Here is a 20,484-nt window from a genome sequence, read left to right on the forward strand (position 1 = left end):
ATGAAACTAGTATGTTCGCGCACGCAGGGGTCGACAATTTCCAGGCCATTCTCCGAAAAAAGCGAGATCACTTTTAAGGCGAGTGCGTGGCAGCCGCAACTAGAGTCATCGCCGATAGCGGAGACCCCGTTTAGGGTATATATGTTCTGTGGCGGAGACTGTCCGCTACTCGAGCATTGAACATTTCTCGAGCATTGAGCATTGACATTACGAGGTCACTTTTAGTTATTAAGTACTAACACTATTTACTAAGCTTTTATCTTTTATTTTTACTAACAATTAAGGACCCTTTGTCGTCCGCGTAAAATTTTTTTTTAATATAATTTTTTTGAAACTTATTGGAGAAGAAAGAGAATACTACGAAAATGAAAGGAAAAATAAATAACGGGCGATCTGAGGTCGGGAAGAGGGGTTATGGGTAAAAAAAACAATTTATCTCGATTTCCGGCTAAACTACAAGTCCTATGGAAAAAAGTTCAATGGCAAAGTTGTAGGTAGTAAAAAGATCTACAACTTTTGTATTTACAATTTTTTCACATACCTAACCTCAAAATTCATGTGAAAAATTCAGTGTTTGGTTTCTTTTTTATTTTTTACAAAATTCTTTTTTTTTTACAAAATTTAGTGAAAACATACCTTTTTATGTTTTAAGCATACCGTAATTTTTTATATTTATTTTTTCATCTTATTTTGACCTCCATATTGAAAAAGCACCCTCATTTTCAATCCAAAATTCTCACGTCAAAATATCAGTTTTTTTTAAAGTCTGTGGGCTTTTTGATTGTGTAAATGTTTTCTATAAAAAAATAATTTTGTTTAATGACTCCTTTCAAAAATTGTTGTAAATAAAAATGATGGGTATGTTAGATACAAATGTTGCATTCCGCCAAAAATTTTCACGCATTTTGGCGGGTTAAGAAATAGTAAAAGTAGGTATTTGGTCCAAATAAAGAATTTATTATATTTTAGGATATGCCGATTGGTTATAAATGTTTGAATGAAAAAGATATATCACGGATCGTCGTGGATATGTTAAGAGCTAGCATAAATCCTGGTAATGATATTTAACATAATATTTCTAATTTTACATAGCTTTAATTTACATAAAAGTATTTAGGTAGGCAGGGCCAGATTTAGAGGCCTGAAGGCCTCGGGGCAGCAAAGAAGTTGAGGCCCCTTGGCCACAAATTAATTTAAAAATAAAATTGACATTTTTTTTAAAAGGTAAACCGCGAAAAAAAGTGAAAGAAAAGTTGTTGTACTAGTCTGAATTTGATTTTTTTTAACCGACTTCAAAAAAGGAGGAGGTTACTCAATTCGACCGTAGGTATAGGTAGGTATATATAACGTATGTTCGGGAATAACTTCATCGTTTATGAACCGATTTTGATAATTCTTTTTTAGTTGGAAAGGAGATATTTCAAGTGTACCCTGATAAGGAAACCAGAATCTGATGATGGAACCCCAATGAAATCGAGGGAAACCCTCGAAAATCGTAGTAGCGACTATTGCGTTTGTTAATTTTTTTCGTCTACTTACGTTGTATTATTTGTCGATGTAGTTGAAGTCGATTTTTTTCGTTTGCGAGCAAACACAATTATTTCCAAAGTCTAGCGTGGTCACCTCATTTGTAGAGGCCCGGCGCTGTAGCCCCGGTTCGCTTCAGCCTGTTTCCCCGTGTAGGAGAAGGATCAGAGCTTAACCCCGAGCCGAGAGTAGACCCCGGTTGCATTCCCCTAAATCCGGCCCTGGAGGTAGACAAGGACAAGTAGTAAATGTCTTGTTCAAAGTTTAAGGTAGTCCGACTGGGTAGGTATCTCAACCATACAAAAGATCGTTAACAAATAATGGTCTCAAGTAACATGTTATTCCTTTGGCGAGTAAGATGGCCGTAGATCCTGGGGAGGGTCAACAACGCGCATGTAATGCTTCTGATGTTTGCAGACGTCTCTAGGCTACGGTATTCTTTACCATTAGGTGGACTGTAAGCTAGTTACACACTGACGTTATAAAAAATACAAACTATTATTATTTTAAAAACAGTATATAGTTTGGCTTGGTTCGGGTTGCGCGATCGCCATATGGAAAAAATCTCATAAAACATGGACAAAGGCAGACCAAATTCTCATACAGGGTTATGAGAGTCTATGAGATCTGATAGTTCCCCGCCTGAATCTGGGTGTAATATTTGTATTTATTATGTATTATTTCTATGTACATTTATCAAATAAAAAAAATAGTTATATCGGTCGGCTGTTACTTATAATACAAGCATTAAGTTCCTTATCTTTTAGGAACAGACGATCGTGTGTGTGTGTGTGTGTGTGTGTGTGTGTGTGTGTGTGTTATATTTATTTATATAGTACAATGTAAGTATCAATAATTTTAGGGTCGTCAATGAATAATTATGATTTGGGCAACAAGTTTGAAGATAAGGTATGTGAAGGTAAACTTTAATTATCTCAAAAATGTTATTGGTAAGTTTTAAGAAATTCGAATACGACTTACCTGTTAATATAATCTAATATTGTTTTGTATTAACTTTTAATTTCTAATAACTCACCAAATAACTTATGTAAGTAGACACTAAAATCAATTTTATTTTATAGCAATAGCTACAGTTCTATTTGTTATATTGACGACGCGTTGGCGCAACGGTCACAGCACTGGTTTGTGACTGTTGCGCTGGCGGTTGCGAGTTCGATTCTCACACATGGCAAACATTTGTACTGGCCATACAGATGTTTGCCGTAATCTGGGCGTTTGCGCATGTGTATTGTGTGATTTTCCCGACCTCTGACACAAAAGATAATCCTAGTGGCGGCCGTTGAGTGTGAGGCGTTAATTTTTTTTATATCTTCAGAATTATTATTATTTATTCAGTTTTAATTGGATATGGACTAATGCTATACTAAAACTGAGTACTTAAGCATTGAAGATGTACGAATCTTATACTATTAAACGAGCAATTCTTGTATATATATATATATATCTATATAATCTGAATCTCGGAAACGGCTCCAACGATTTTCATGAAATTTAGTATACAGGGGATTACGGGGGAGATAAATAAATCTAGCTAGGATTCATTTTTAGAAAATGTCGTTTTATCCCTGTTTTTAGGCAATGAAAAAATGGCTACAATATCGTTAGAATAAGAAGGTAAATTTCGCATTTGTTAATAAAGTTGTAATAGCTCAGGGGGAATTGGCCGATCGCGCTCGGCCGAAATGATCATGGTTCGAATCCTCACGTATTCCAGATCGATTATCGTTTTTTTTTTCTTTTTTTTTCTAAAAAAAATAAAATCGAAAAATATTATTCATATTTTATCAATATGTAATTCGTATTTAAATATGATTTTCAAAAAACACGATTTACTAAAAATACCGAGCTAAGCTCGGTCACCCAGGTCCTAAAGACTTAAGGGCTTTACAATATATTTTTATATTGTAACGTTCTTGTGCATGCTTTTGCGCAGAGTAGATCTGATCGACTGTATATGAGACGTGTGTATGTATATGACGACTCGATGTATGAGAAGTTTTTGATGCCCCGATGGAAATATTTGTTTGAAAAAAAAATCTTAAAAAGTCTGCAAGACTTAAAATTTCTAAAAAACATTAATAAAGTACTCTAAAGAATATTTGACTTTATCAGAGTTTTACAGAGTTATAAAGACTTAGTAGGATTTTTTTAAACAAAATTTCTAGAAGAGTAGCGTTTTGAATCCATTTATGAACCAATATATTTAACAAAAACAAATTTACAATGTTATTCATATTTACAACTTATCTTTTAGAAATTAGATAAGTCAGCCAAAAATTTAATACCAAGTAAAAATCGTAATTACATAAATACGAACTATTACGTAGAATGCGGTCGTATGTCTCAACCATCACAGATCGTACAACGACGTACATTTAATGAATCTGATTCAGCAATCAGTTTTGACAATATAAATTATTATAGTAATAAATTGTGGCCATTAGGAGTTGTTTTATTCGGATTCGATGATGATTTGAGTAAGTATATTTTTTTTATATCTATAGTGAATATTATAGAGCAAAATTTAATTTTTTTGAAGTGAAGTGTTTGAAGCTTCACCAACTTTTGGCGCAGGCACACACATTTTTTTTGTAGGTAGTAAGTTAGGCTGATGCATCACGCTCTGAGGTGAAAGGCTCGATCGGGTGAACTCGGCACCGCCGAGTGTACTCGAGCGAAAAAGATACTTATTGCGTTGGTGCCAATTGCTAATGAAGTATTCACTTCGGCCGTACCGCCACCGTGGTCTTTAAGCACACACTATATTTTTGTTTGCAAAGAATTAACTTAAAAACTAATTCATCGATTTTCAATTATTTTTTACCTGTCGAATGCTTATCTATCACTGAGTGATATTGGCTGACCTATGTTTTAATAAGAAAAATAGAACAGCCAAAATCCGCGCGAACGAAGCCGATGACGGCATTTATTTTAAAAATATTATATCCAGTGGTTTCAATGATCACAAGATATAATATTTTGATTTAACATAAGAGTTAAACTTTTTTGATAAGCTGAGAAGTTGGTGTTTGAGAAAGATGACATTAAATGTTGCATAAATTGATATTAAACCTCTCTAATTGTCGAATAGGTACTAAGGAAAACCTAAATTCTAAATTAAATTGTATGACATTTAAAGCACTTAAATATACTATACTAATTTATAATAATTATATTGGAATAGCCTTCTGAAGTAAATTTAAGATAATCAATTAAATTTAAGTTATGGCAAGATCACAAGATTATAAAAGGCTTATACACGCAATGGCGGCAATTGAACAATACACTTGTATAGTATTCCAAAAATATATACCCGATGATAGTTTGGATGCTAAAAGTTATATATGGTTTGATAAAGAAGGCGAAGACATGCCCTTACTCGGGTTTAGCGGCGGTAAACAGGTAATATTAAATAATACAGGTAACAATTACAATTTACATCACTTACGATTTTCTTGGTGTTGTTTTTAATGAGCTTTTTGCCATTACTATGAATCATACTGTGGTGTAATAAAGTCTATTTTGATTCTGGATAATTGAGTTTTCTAATAATGAAAGAGTATCTAAATAAAATCGGTTGAGTTGTTTATAGAAATACTAGGGAGACTACTCCCCCTCACGGAAAGTAAGGTCAGTAACGCGCTTGTTGTTGCAGGCGTTAAAACTTTAGTAACCACTTACCCCCTCTTCCCGTGGGTGTCGTAAGAGGCGACTAAGGGATAACACAGTTCCACTAACACCCTGAAACTTAAAAAGCCGATCGATGGCGGGATGATCATCTAACTGCTGGGTTTGAAAAACACAGGCCGAACACGGGTAGCGGCGTCTTCGTAGCGACAAAGCCAGCCCTGGGGTCACCAACCCGCCTGCGTGGTGACCATGGGCATAACACATGAGTTCACGCCGTTTTTGGCGTGAACTTGTGGAGGCATATGTCCAACAGTGGACTGTGATAGGCTGAAATGATGATTAAAATTTTGATTTTCAGTCGATAAACTTATCATCTTTCTTAAACGGTGCTCCGGGACACACAGCTCACGCTATCAACAATTTATTACGGATACTCGGCATCCACATGATGTCGAATCGTTATGATAGGGATAATTACGTAACTATTAATTGGGATAATGTGGAAAAAGGTAAGTACTAGGAATTTTCGTGTTGTAAAAAAATATTGTTTCTTAAACCGTATGAAGGAACCGTCCTTCATGTAATACTTGTGTTTGTTATGAAATAAAAAAAAAAAACTACAATTTACAACGATTGCAATTATAGTAAAATAACTCAATAACCTATACGCTTATCAGTTACCACTCAAATGTATATCAGAGACAAGCACCAGCTTTCGATTAAAACAAGAATTATCAAAATCGGTAGGTACAACGTAGGTCAACGAAAAAGTAGTAAAATAAATACGCATTATTAGATATAACTCGAAAAGTACTTGTCAGATCTTAATTAAATTTTGATAGGGCCACATGTTAAGAACCCCCTTCTTCTTTTGAAAGTCGGTTAAAAATAACACAAAACACGATTCTTTGAAACGACAACAATGAATGTTGTAATCGTACACTTCTAAACTAGAATGCTAGAAGTTTACATATGTATATATTATACATTATTTTATACAATTTGTAGGTAAAGAACAATATTTAGAAAGGTCACCAGAGAAAGCGTGGATAGCGTCGATTCCGTATGACTTCGACAGTGTAACTCACGCGCCAGCTAACTACATGTGCAGTAATTGTGACCTCGGAGACACCACAGTACAGCCTTTACAGGTAAGTAATGGTCGGTTTAATACAGGTCAGTATTGTTAAGAGGAAAGGGTACCGGGTCTTTCTCCATACAAACGTAGTCGACTGTTTTCTCCCTGGATAATGACACTAGATCAAAAATTTTTGTGACATAGAACTCTTTGCTGCCATGACCATGCCCCTATGTTTTGATTTTTTTCATATTCTTATTATCATAGGAATTAGGAGACTTCTAAAACTCGAAATATTGCATAATTTTTTGTACATTTTCAGACACTCATTAAAAAAAATATATGCATATTTTCAAAAAAATGAGAACATAGGGGCATAGCCGAAGTCTTCTTTTATTTTCTAAAAAAAAATTCAAAAAAAAATTGCCATGTTTTGAGAAGAAAACAGTCGACTACGAAACACTGTTTTGGTCAAAAATTATCTACCTAAAACGGTCTGAGCTGCAGTTGTCCCTTTTTTGCTTTTTGGGGGATAGGTCTGGGGGAGGGAAGGGTCAAAGCAATACGTATATACGCCAGCGAAGTGATGCCTCATAGTCGATAATTATATACGATACACTAGTGATGTAATTTTTAGTCGATATTTTCTAAAATTCGTATTAACAAAATTAAATAATTTCTCTTTTCATAACTACAATAAAACCGTATTTGTATATGCGGTTTTTATTGTAACATTGTGCAAACCTGGGCTAACGAAGGGTTTCGCTAACAAATAACAATGGTAATTATGGTTAATAACTGTGTTGTTTGTTTTTGGTATCAAATTAAAGGGCTCAATACAAGGATTTCAAAAAAGTATATTATGATTATTATTACCGTAATACTAATAAAAAATACAATAAGAAAGTTTAAAAAATTAGGACTGCTCTTTTCCATGGCTATGCCAAGCAAGCTGCGAGCCGCGCTTCTTCCTCGCCTCCTAGACGAAAAACAACTTCGGGGTTTACTCTTTCCAATATACTTTTTTATCAATTTCGGAATACTCTGTAAAAAGTTATGTATGGTCAAACATAAATAAATATAGGTACGTAGCGACTTTAGAACCTCCTCTGTTTTTTCTCATCGGTAAAAAATTGCTTAGTTGTTTTCTTGACATTACTGAGGAGCAGATTATTAAATTTGGTCGAATCTATGTACCTATGCGATTCGTATTTGGACTTCGCAAATAGAATCATATTTCTGAATTGCGTAAAAAACTCAAGTGGCACCACTGACGTAGCATTCCTTGGAACCCCGGGAACCTTGGGGCCCTGTATCAAAATTAGTGGGGGGGCAGGCAAATGATGGATAAAGATTTCTCACAAAAAATGCTTGCATTGAATTAAAATAAATATTTATTGATTATAAGTTATTACTTCCTCCTAGAATAGACAATAGTGAGTGTAGTCTGCTGTAACTGTTCCTGTTCCATCGAAATCCTTAGGTAATTTTTTATCAGTTTTAGTTTTGAAAAACATCAAGTTAGTACCTCCGGAAAACTGGATGCAAGGCTATTGAATTTTATCAGTAATAATTCCATGAGTTCTTTAATGGAATGATTTAAGCTAATTTAAAGAGCTTGTAGTTCCAAGCTGGAGAGTTATTAGCCTTGACCTGCAGCAATAGATGCGGGGGATCGTTCGCTTCAGCCTGTGAGGCCAATACTATTAGTGAATTCCTATGAATCTTTCGCATCTATATGGGAGATTCACAGGCACATAACCTGAAGAAGAGATTCAACGCTGCCTCCAGGTATTACAGGTAGTAAATCGCTAGGGCAAAGTTCAAACACAGTAGAATTGGCGAGAGACTATTGGGCTTTCCAAATGGAAACCGTGCCTTTTGTTTCTTACAAAAGCTGTCGAAGGTAACGTTTTTTAGTCTACACTTCCATCATTGCGCGAACCTGAAGGCTCTCTGGCACATTATGCGAAAAAGTAAGCGAAAATTCTTTGCACTCTTTTTGCGTCGAATTCAACTCTTGACCATGAGGGAAAAGCACCATCGAGCATTCCACGGTGCGAGCACGCGATGCGTAATGTGCACTATGAGCAGTGTCGTTTGTCGTTTTCTGCATTCTTTCGATGTCAAGAAGTCTAGTGGTGCTAATTGTATCCACCAGTGGTTTGCAACCAATGTGCGAGCTTCGTGCGCAATGTTTCCGCGTACATTCAAAGTGTGGAATGACCTTGCTAAAATTTGGGGGTTTTAAAGCGTCTAGTGTCTACATCTTTTCTCTAAAGGCCATGGGCGACGGTAGCCGTTATAGATCAGATGGCTTCGTCTGCTTGTGTGCCCCATTCTTATATAAAAAAGATTAATTCATTGTTCATAATGATTAACTGAATCCCGAAATAAACGATACAGAATGTTATCAACAATTGGGCGCACGCTTGACTCGGATAAAAGGGGACTGCTTTTCAGACTTCAGTCATTTCTGAAGTTAAAACTCTATAGGTATGTATGACAGTTTTTTTATTCTTTTTTCCAGGAAGCACAAGATTAAGTGACATTGTGGATAGCATTTTACTAATTTTTGCTTACACACCTTAGGGGCCCTGTAAATAGGGGGCCCCGTATCATTGATACGGCTGATACGGCAGTAGTTACGCCCTGAGTGGCACCCAATTCCCTACTTCGGGAATACGTATATTCTCAACTTACTTTACTCTATTCTTTTTAATCCTGTTGTACCTGCTTATCTAAAACGACGATTTAAGTTTCTTAGTGATTCCAATGAACGCAGTTTTCGTTCTGAGGAAAGCTTACTTCTTGAATTTCCCTCTCACTCCTCTTTCATTTATACTAAATCTTTCACTGTTCAAGCTTGTCGACTTAGGAATTCTATAGACGTGTAAAATCGGTTTCTATTTTTAACCCACTTCCAAAAAAGGAGGAAGCTCTCAATTTAACTGTATTTTTTATGTATGTTACTTCAGAACTTTTGACTGAGTGGACCGATTTCTACAAATTTTTTTTTAATCGAAAGGTGGTGTGTGTCATTTGGTCTCACTTGAGTTTATTTGAGATCTAACAACAACTTTTCGAGTAATATAAATAATACGTTTTTACTTGACTATTTTCGTCGACCTACGTTGTATTATACCGCATAACTTTTTATTAGGTGTACCGATTTTGATGATTTTTAATTTAATCGAAAGCTGATGTTTATCGTGTAGTCATATTTAAATTTCATCGAGATCTGATAACAAATTTTTGAGTAATCTTTAATAACGCGTATTTACTTGACTATATTTTCGTCTACCTTTGTTGTATTACATGTCGATGTAGTTGAAGTCGGCTTTTTTTCCTTTGCGTACAAGTCGAACTCGGTCCACCCAGTCAAAAGTTCTGAAGTAACATATATACAAAAAAAAAAAGAAAAATACAGTCGAATTAAGAACCTCCTCCTTTTTTGGAAGTCGGTTAAAAATCAATCTGATACGTATTATTATTTTCTGTTGGTGTTCAATAAAGTGTATTGTTATGTTATGTCATGTTAATCAACCACTCTTTAAAAAAATTCAATCGATTACGTAATTTGCCTAACTAAAAAAACATAAATAAAATAATAATTGAAAAAGTCGCCTTCATGATTTTTGTAAGTGTACAGTACATAATGTTTGAAATTGGTGTAATTTATTTAGCTATCTTTGTGTAATTATTGAATTTTTATCTTGTTCCAGCTTTTTCAATTGACTTTCTAATAGTTGTTCTTCACGCAGGCGGCTTTTCTTGTTTTTTTTTTTATTTATAATATTATTTTTAACCATTGTTATATCGCCGCAATTATAATTATGTTAATTAATATATATAACCTATACCCATGTATTAATAACTGCGACAAACATAAGACATTACAAATTATATAGGTACTAAGGCAAACATTTTATACTGTGTATGTACTATATTACATATATATACTATACTTACACTTATACTATGTACTACATGTATACACTATAATTATGTATGTATTTCATTACCCATTCTTACACACACCTCAACCATGTAATTACATACCTAATTCATAAATAAAGTACCTAAGTATTTCGATAATTACCCACAAAAATATAGACATGTATCAAGTCACAAAGAGTATCCAATTCAAAATAATAAAACATAAATAATAAGTAGTTTACAAAATTCAATAATAGTAAGCCGAGTCACAGCAATACGATGCAGAACAAATTCAATAAAACAAGCCAAATTCAGAAAAATAGCACTATGCGCTACATGTACTCGTAGTCAATCACAAACGAAAGATGCGAATACTAAAATATCGTCAACAATTAATAGCTGAATAGCCGGCGCACGCACACTAAAGGTGATATCAGACGGTTCACTCGAATGATTGTTCACTCGAGTGAATGCTTCATTTTTTTTTCATTCTATGTTCACACGGCTTAGACGAAATGATACAGAAATGAACATTCATTGTTCTTTCTTTTAAATATGTCATCGAATGAAGTCGTACGTCTTGGAATTCGTTTAATTTGTGATCATTTAATCAAAGAGTTGACAAAAAAGAAGCAAAGAAAACGTCGACGGTGGTGGGTGCGACCATGGATTGCAAGAAGAAATTTATTAGGAGCTTCCAATACATTGTTGAGAGAACTAGCCGTTGAAGATCCTGATTCATATTGTAATCATCTTCGAATGGATGAAAGTAAATTTGAAGAACTTCTTCTTGATGTCCATCGGCTACAGGACTCGAAACAAAATGGCCGAATCCGAATGAACGTTCTCTCAGTGTTCAGACCGTTCATTTCTCGTTCATTCGGAGTGGGAATGAAAGATACCGGATGCCAATATCCAACACTGTTGGATCGGTTCACTAATGAATTCATTCGGCACTCGTGTTTCATTTTTTGTTCAGACATTTCATTTCGAGTGAAATGTACCGAATGAAAGGTGAAAATGAACAAAAAATGAACCGTCTGATATCACCTTAACAAAACGACAGTCACACATAGAAAAAACGGGGCGGAGATGGCGCGGGGCGCGGTAGCGGCATGCAGCGCGACAGAAACATTTTATTCAAATACCTATTTTTGAAAAGTCTCTTCGGTACCCTTTCCTCTTAAGTCTGAGTCAATGTTGACAATGAGATAGAATACATTACTGCTCGAAACGCGTAAGCGACGCTTTTGCATGGCGCTTACGACCTTTTTCACGAGACCGTGATCATCGTCGATAGAATAAATCGTAACGGCCTACTTTCCTACGACTTTTCACTGCCGTTTTGAATTGCACATCCACTGTTTTTTTTACTGAAAATCAAATAAAAACCGTATAACAATAACATAATATACGGTTTTCATTTGATTTTCACAATTATTTTGATGTTGACGGCTCTTTTGTGGATACAGTTTAAACATTACCTACGCCTGTACGATTAGCCAGTAATCAATAATTTTGTTTCCAGGATCATCTTTGGCAACGAACATTTTCAATGGGCCATAGAAATACACTTAGCGACTCTGATATACGCACGGTAAACTTACTGTACAATCCACAGTGTAATGAACGTTACACGTCACTTAAATAAGTAAATAAAATTATAACTAAAAAATTCTTTTTATTTAGCTGATCTTTACCATCACGTGTAATTAATTACCTTATTAAATTAATAGAGCAGAAAATATATTGCATCATTTCAACTGAAAAAAAAAATTCAACATTACAGAAGATCCGACAAATGACTAGACTGGGGAATTACCTCTACCTAACAGACCACAGACAAACGTAAAAAAATTACTGGTCTCGAGTAGTGTTGTGTTCGTGATGTAGCGACATCTATCTCGTGACATACAAACTAGAGAAAACTGACGTATCCTACGTCGCGATCAGGCTTGCCAGATGGGGCGATTAGTCGCCAAAGAGTATATAAGTAAAGAGGTGTCACTCCATAGACACGGTCGAGCTCCGGGTTCAAGGTTTTGCTATACTTCAAGTACCAACTTTGTGGTTGAGCTCTATTTTTTTCGTTAAATTGGTAATAATGAAGCATAGTGTTGTTACTGTTATCCTACCGGAAATCGATAATAGTGTGGAAAAAGGTCGATAAATTAGTCGATAAAATTATCGATACTTTTTGAGCACAGGGTTCTTAATTTTATAAATTTTATTTAAAATAAAAGGTTTTTTGTATATATATAATGTATATTTAAAACTTCTTGGTATATACTACACTACTACTAAATTTCTTGGTACTACTACATTTAACCAGCGAAAAAAAATCTACATTTTAAACAGAAATGAAGGTAATTGTTACAATTAAACATTACAAACATATTATTTTGCCCTGATCACTAGTGTCTGGGTAGACATCACCTATCTATTATGTCATCGGCTTTATAAAATAAATATTACAACAAATTATTTAACCTAATGTTCCTAGTGTAGGCCGAGAGGAAAAAAAGCCGGACAAAACTCTCGGTAGTCTTTTCAAATTTAAAGCTGTTATACAAAAAAGTTACATTATTGAAGGCATGTCGATCACAACAGCTAACAAACAAATTTTATATTTTCGTAAACATACTGCGATACATCCCACAGCTCTCAGCACACTCTAGGCCTCTTTCTTCAAGTAGGAGAAGGATCGGAGCTTAATCCACCATTACAAAACAAATTAAATAGTAATTATCAAACAATAACAAACACTTTTACAAAACAAATTAAATAATAACAACTATTAATTATCAAACAATAACAAACAAAATGATTTAAAACATAAAAAACATGTTAACAAAACAAATTCTTAATTATTAAGATATTAATTAATATTTAATTATAACATAGATGATTTACAAACATAACATAAACTTCTTTATAAATCAAATTAAAATAAATAAATATAATATCTTATAACATAGATGATTTACAAGCATAAACTTATTTACAAAACAAATTAAAATAAATAAATATAATATAATATCTTATAACATAGATGATTTACAAGCATAACATAAACTTATTTACAAAACAAATTAAAATAAATAAATATAATATAATATCTTATAACATAGATGATTTACAAGCATAACATAAACTTATTTATAAAACAAATTAAAATCAATAAATATGAATAAATATAATATAAATCTTATAACATAGATGATTTACAAACATAACATAAACTTCTTTATAAAACAAATTAAAATAAATAAATAAATATCTTTTTTTTTTTTTTCTTTGATATGTATTATTTCTGTTTTTGGTGTACAATAAAGTGTATTATTATTATTATTATCTTATAACATACACACAGTCATATATTCCTATGTTAAGCAACTTAATGCTTGTGTTACAGGTAACAACTGACTGTACATTTTTTGAAATAAATAAACAGAAATAATATATATATATATATATATATATATATATATATATATATATATATATATAAATACACGTAGTACATTCAATCTCAGGCGGGAATCGAACCTGCAACCCGCGGAACAGTAAGTAACAATAACAAAAAAGATGATTTAAAAGCATAACAAACATTTACAAAACAAATTAAATAGTTTCTAATAGTAATTGTCAGCCAATAACAAAAAAGGTGATTTTAAAGCATAAAAAAAAATATTAACAAAACAACTTAAATAGTAACAAATAGTAATTATCAAAAATTAACAAACAACATGATTTAACACTTAACGTAGCATAGTCACAAAAAAATCAACTCTTAAAAAGTGATACAAATGAAATGATCTCGCAAAACAGTAATTATCAATCAATAACAACCAAGACGATGAATTTGACTCATAACATATTCACAAAAATCTAAAATTTTTAAACGTTACATATGTAACGATCCGACATACAGTAAATAACAAACAAACATAACATAAACATATTTACAGATATTGTCTAAGTAAAAACAATTCTGAAAAGCGTTATATAATGATCCTAGGCATACAGATAAAAAACATAATGATTTACAAACATAATAAGAACATATTTAGAGTAATCTTCTAAATTCTTATTTTTGTATTATTAAATGTTTGTAGTAGGTAATTCCATAAAGTACTACCGATTTTAAAAATTCTTTCACGGGATGCTACAATTCCATGTACGCCATTTAATGGTATGTGGATAAACGAACAGCGGATTATGGGAGAAAACGAAATAGCGAAAATCGCGTAATCTATGTGGGCGAAGCCACAGCGGAAATTTTTTTTTTTTGTTTCTAAGGTAAAATATACAAATTTAAAAACTTGGAAAACAAAAAACATTGCAAAGACATTAGATGTCAAGAAGAACTGCCAATATGTATGTTTTCTACAAACATTGTTTTATAGTACAGACAATATAAATATAAATATTCAACAAGAATCTTAAAAATTGTTATCTAAGCTTTGTCTTGATCACATTATTCTAATTGTATATTTTTGTCTTTACATGATTTTCTAATGAATAATAAACAAAGATTATGAATTAATTGATTTGTTTTTTTCTATAAAATGCTCATTACTTAATTGCAAACTAGTCTACTGCTTTATATTTTTAATTTGTAAGTCCTGAGATATAATAGCTTTGAAATGAATTTGGCTCTTGTTTACAAAATGACATAAAGGTTCAGAAGGCAAGCACAATGAGCTCGAATCTTTCCACCATTCTTTAAAACTAATATAATTGTTTAAGTTGTCTACTGGTTTATCAACTTTTAACGAATCTTTACATTTCTGACATTTCGTTCTATCTAATAATTTTGCAGCTAAATAACCACTAACATATAATACTGGCTGCTCCAAAAAGTTACATAAATCATTTTCATATAAAAAGAAATCGATTTCATTGGGCAAAGACAAAACAGGATAAACTATCTCATCAACAACTTGAATGTCATCATTATTATTTCTATTAGGCATGTCAGTGCGGACCCCGCTAATATCGTTATAAGCTACAAACAATTTATTAGTGTCTTCCTCACAGTTCGCATTTCGACTGCCTAACGCTTTAAGCTTAATTAAGTTTGAGTCAAATGACTCAGCAGGATCTTCTCACGTTCAGTTAATGTAGAATCTGAAATTTAAAAAAAATCCTGTTATTATATATACATTTTTTTGTGTTGAAAGTATACAATATTATGTATAATGTGATCTATTCCTTTAATTTCATAAATTTTTACTTAAATATAATATTATAAAATAATTTATTGCTTTTATTATATTAAGATACATTTATTATTTTTATTTCAATATTAAACAACGCTAATATTGATATATTTTATTAGTGATCGTTACAGTTTAATATGTATTTAATTTTGCTTTAAATAATAACACAAGTATACGACAAAGGAATGCCCATTGCATGATACAATTGGAATCATTGAATGTAATTATTATTTTTTTTCCTTTTTCTTCAATTTACTTGAAATATTATAACAATAAAATATACGTATTTGATTACTAAGGAAAGAGCTATAACTAAATAAATTATTTTGTCATTCTATTTTTTAAACTATACCATACTTTAATAGTATAATATCGAAATATATATAAATGTATAAATATAAATGTATAAAATATAGATAAATGAAACTGTTAAACATTAATGTTAATGCATATTTAACAAAACTAAGCAAACTTTTGATTTATAAAATGTAAATTATTGAAGCAGTATAATTAAAAATTGATTTGACTCTCATATGCTTGATAATAGTCAAATGTGTACCGGGCTATTCATAGGTATAATGAAATAAATAATTTTCCCATAGAAAGAGTGTGTGCTTCTATTAATAACTGGCCTCAACTTTTAAGTGTATTGCAGCCAATGGAGACCACTTCGGATTAGCTTTATTTTCATAGAATTATATTAATGTATTAAACTAACACACTGTAATAGTAATAAATGTTATGTGCAACAGAATAAATGTTTTTTTTTTCTTTATAACAATATTCAGGGCATATATACATATATATTGGCATTATATATTGGCCTGCAGTGTGTATATATATATATATATATATATATATATATATTATGGATAGATACTAACTACTACTATTTACATAGTCTACCACATAACTACATTAAAAACTACCACAACTTAATCCCTTGTAGTTGAAGTTGTAAATTATGATTTGAAAATAATTTCAATAAAAATAATTTAAAAAGGAGTAGGCTACAAAGAACTATACTGAATTACGTTCTTTGCTACATTAAAAGATTGTTGAAAATTATACCTCTATTTCTATTAGGTTTTCCCACAATTCTTTCATAGTTGCGAACAGGAACTTTAACATTTTCTACTGATTCATTCTGGGAAACTGTAATTACATTGATAAAAGTGAACAATAATAAATAAATATCTTTAACACATACACACGGTTGTCTTTTCCTAAGGTAAGCAACTTAACACTTGTTTTATAGACAACAACCAACATGCATATATATATATAAATTATAACATAATTATGTATAGTAATACACCCAGACTCAGGCAGGAATCGAACCTACAACCCCCGGAGCAGAAAATAGAACCAGCACAACTGGAATAACAGGCTACTCATCTAAATGTATAAAATTCAATTTTGAAACAAATAAACATTTAAAAAAAAATTAATACATAAAAATGTTTTAGTTGCTTATAATTATCTATGTAGTAACATATACAGTTAGAGAAATATTTTATATAATAAAGTGAACTTGTGTCATAAAATTAAATGCTAGTTAGCTATATGCTTATAGTAGACATGTTACTTGTTGATGTTTTATGTACTCAAAAATGTGAAATTTTCATTTGTTATTCTTACCTAGTGTTTTTTCAAAAGTAAGTCCTTGTGGTGCCTGCGAAGTAGAGGGCAAAGGGAGAAAGCTGTATTCAGCATCTGAAAAATAGTAGTACAATATCTAAATATATCTAGTATCTATTACTTGTTAATTTTTTTTTTTACATTTTCCATTATTTACTCACACTTAAATTATTTGAATTTTATTTTCTACTAGCTTCTACCCGCAACTTTTTCCGCGTGGAATAGTTACTTTGGGCTAGCTGGGGAAGGTCTCAGAAGGAAAAAATCCGATTTTGAAACATTCTTCATTGGTGCTCCACTCTTATTGGTCTTTGCGTGATAATATATAGCCTATAGCCCTAGCCTTCCTTGATAAATGGGCTATCAAATACTGAAAAAAAATTCAAATTGGTCCAGTAAGTCCAGAGATTAGCGCGTTCAAGAAAACAAACTCTTCAGCTTTATACTAATAGTATAAATTTGATATGAAATTATTTTTATTTTAAAATTAAAGTTAATGATTACTTATCTTGTTATATAGAAGATGAAAATGATTATTTTCCGAAGGTGTTATTCATAATCATTTTATAGAAAAATAAAACTAAAAATCTTATACTGCATTGGATCATTTGTATCATATGTTGTGAATCGTTGCATATATGTGTTAAAAGATATTAAAGATTCTCAGAAAGTGTTTTACATATATCTCTCATTTTATCAGCGATATGTATATCAATCAGACTTAGATATCTGATATCTAAGGGCCAATATTATTTAGGTAAATGTATAAATAATAAATTAAATATATGTCAGATGATTTTTTAGAACATTGACTAACAATAATCTATTATATGATATTTATTACAACTGAGATTGTACTGCCATTATCAGTACAAAATATATTTAAAAATTATCTTTTTCTATACAGTACAATTGTGAACATTTGTATGACTTTTATATAATCTCATCTTTATTTATTTTTTTAATTTCCAGTACATACTTAGTAAGACAGAGTTTTGGAAACAAGACATTGTTTTCAAGAAAACTTTTTGTCATTTATTAAAAATGTATAAGACTTGCAACAGCAAGTTATTAAAATTATAAGTAAGTTCATTTAATTAACAATAAAAATCTTAATTTTATCCATCATTAAAAATATATTACATAACCAAACATGAACTAACAAGATGCTGTACCTCTTAAAAACACTTGTTACTTCTAACAACATAACAAATAAATATAATATAATAAAGTAGTTTACTCACTTTTAGATAAAATATTTTCATTCCATTGCACATTCTCTGAATTTGTTATATCTTGAAAACTAGAAAATAAAAAAGAATTTATCATAAACATCAATTAACATATTATGAACCAGAAATAAGGCTAGACAAATAGCTAAACAAGAACATCGAGAAAAAATAATTGTAATGTAATTTATAATTATCATAAACATATAAAAAAAATTTGCACCTTTCAAGACTTGAGATTTTTCTTTTTCTTCACCATATAAAGGAAAATCTACCAAAAGACTGTCATCCAATGGTTGTGGCAAATTTAATGTTGGAATAGCATTTTTAATTAATCTATTGCCCTTTGTATTAAAATACTTTTTTTCAAAGTGATATCCACACAAATATTTAATTTCATGCAATTTTTTAACGGGTATGTAAGCAGTCTTCATTCCCAACTGCTTTGACCCAAGAACGACACCTGAGAGTAGAATTTTAATCGTCAATTTAAATTAAAAGTTTAAATTTTACATAGTCTACAACTAGTTTTCTAGTATACATAAGTATGTATAATACTTTAATGTTACTTTATTACTACAGTTAGCTATTTACTATTATAAAGATTTTAAGTAGAATTTATTTAAATATTGTATTGTTCTATTGTTAACACCACAGAGCATAGTAATATTTACACTAACCGATCTGGATCAAGTGGAAACTTCTTCAAAAATACATTGGCTCCAGTCCAGGGGTCCTCTTTAGACCACAAATAGTACATTTTTGATATCTCACATTACGTTTCACTGTATTTTCTAAAGGAATGAAAACAGAAAAATATAGTATAAGTAATAAAAATATAGGTATAACTATAAAATACTATTATTTTCTGTTGATATAGATATTAAGAACTTATTTTCAAAAGCAAAATTACTTCGTTCGACCAAAAAGACCAATGATTCAGGGTCAAATAAAACCCATAGTAAATCCCTAGAAGCGACGAATAATATTCTCACAATAAAGTATTAGGGCTCAGAAAATATATATGCAGAAAAAACTAAAAATCCAAAATTCCGGGCGTGGTTACTCGGTGGTTGCAATATAATATGGCGGTTAGGAAATAATTGTTCGAGTCAAAATTTGACAATTACGACGTTTCCGACGTTTAAATTTTTTCATTTTGACGTACAATTTTGCCAATTTATATAAAAATTCAAGTTTGGTATACAAAGTATAGCAAAAAAAGTGTCGCCCTACTGTTAGTCGCGAATTGGGCGATTTTTTTCATGGATACGCTCCTTTTTTTAAGTTTGGGTGACAAGTCGCAAATTAGGCTCTTTTTAATCCTCAGCGTTGGCAACAAGTTAAAAGTACAAAAACCGTTACAAAAAATATTGTTTTTTTTTTTAATGTCCCAATAAGCTTCCTTAAATTTAATATTTTTTTTCAGACAGATGACAGATGCTAGTGTATTTTCAAACTTTCATTGGGCGACTCCTAAGAATATTTTGCGACTTTCGATCATAGATAGGGCGAGGCGACTCCTAAGCAGTTTGCGACTTTCGATCATAGATGGGGCTACTTGAATCAAAGCTTTCTGGCAAGCCTGGTCGCGATATCAAAGTTATCAGAGCGATTGAGTATATACAAGAACCCCACATGAACCGTCGGGGCAGTACCAGACATAACATAAGTACTCTTTGAGACACAATACCCGTCTGGTCGGAGAATCCTCTCTTTGCGATGGCCTACGAGGAACTGAACACCTTGTTCCTCCGCATCCCCAAACTGTGGTGAGTAAGGTAGAGCTTCTACTGGGGTTGCGCTGTGTGGACAGAAGGGTAATTGTCCGGGTATAGCAGGCTTCTTCAGGCTACGGTAACCGCTTGACATCAGGTAGGCGGTACGCTTGTTCACCAACTCTGGGTTAATAAAATATGTGTACCTTCGAGGCCTTTGTAGTCTGGATTTTCAATCACATAAAATCACAAAAATCTATTACCGACCTTTCAATAATGATACGCGATACAGCGATACTACAAATCTTAAAGGAATTGATTTCAAAACAAAATATGAAACATTTTATTTTAAACCGACGTCAAAAAAGGAGATTCTCAATTCTACATTCTTTTTGTGTGTTACCTCGTAACTTTTTACTGGGTGGACCGATTTTGATAATTCTTTTTTTTATCCAAAGCTTGTGCTTGCCTTGGTC

General features: G+C 31.9%; 2 protein-coding genes across 2 annotated transcripts; one reads left to right on the top strand and one right to left on the bottom strand.

Annotated features, from left to right (window-relative positions):
• On the top strand, positions 1–11,870 carry LOC123666072 (seminal metalloprotease 1-like). Its single transcript, XM_045600280.1, has 8 exons — positions 1–135; positions 1,896–1,959; positions 2,396–2,436; positions 3,803–4,025; positions 4,772–4,950; positions 5,537–5,687; positions 6,187–6,329; positions 11,724–11,870. The coding sequence occupies exons 1-8, from the start codon at positions 1–3 to the stop codon at positions 11,844–11,846; spliced, it is 1,059 nt and encodes a 352-aa protein (XP_045456236.1). The 3' UTR covers positions 11,847–11,870.
• A 3,402-nt stretch (positions 11,871–15,272) lies between these two features.
• LOC123666073 lies at positions 15,273–19,527 on the bottom strand. Its single transcript, XM_045600281.1, has 6 exons — positions 19,247–19,527; positions 18,971–19,084; positions 18,306–18,364; positions 17,062–17,136; positions 16,492–16,575; positions 15,273–15,328 (listed from the first exon to the last, which is right to left on the bottom strand). Exons 2-6 carry the CDS (start codon positions 19,048–19,050, stop codon positions 15,273–15,275), a joined length of 354 nt encoding a protein of 117 aa, XP_045456237.1. The 5' UTR covers positions 19,051–19,084; positions 19,247–19,527.
• Between the last annotated feature and the right edge of the window lie 957 nt (positions 19,528–20,484).

Source organism: Melitaea cinxia, chromosome 25 (genome assembly GCF_905220565.1).
Source record: "Melitaea cinxia chromosome 25, ilMelCinx1.1, whole genome shotgun sequence".
Taxonomy (NCBI): domain Eukaryota; kingdom Metazoa; phylum Arthropoda; class Insecta; order Lepidoptera; family Nymphalidae; genus Melitaea; species Melitaea cinxia.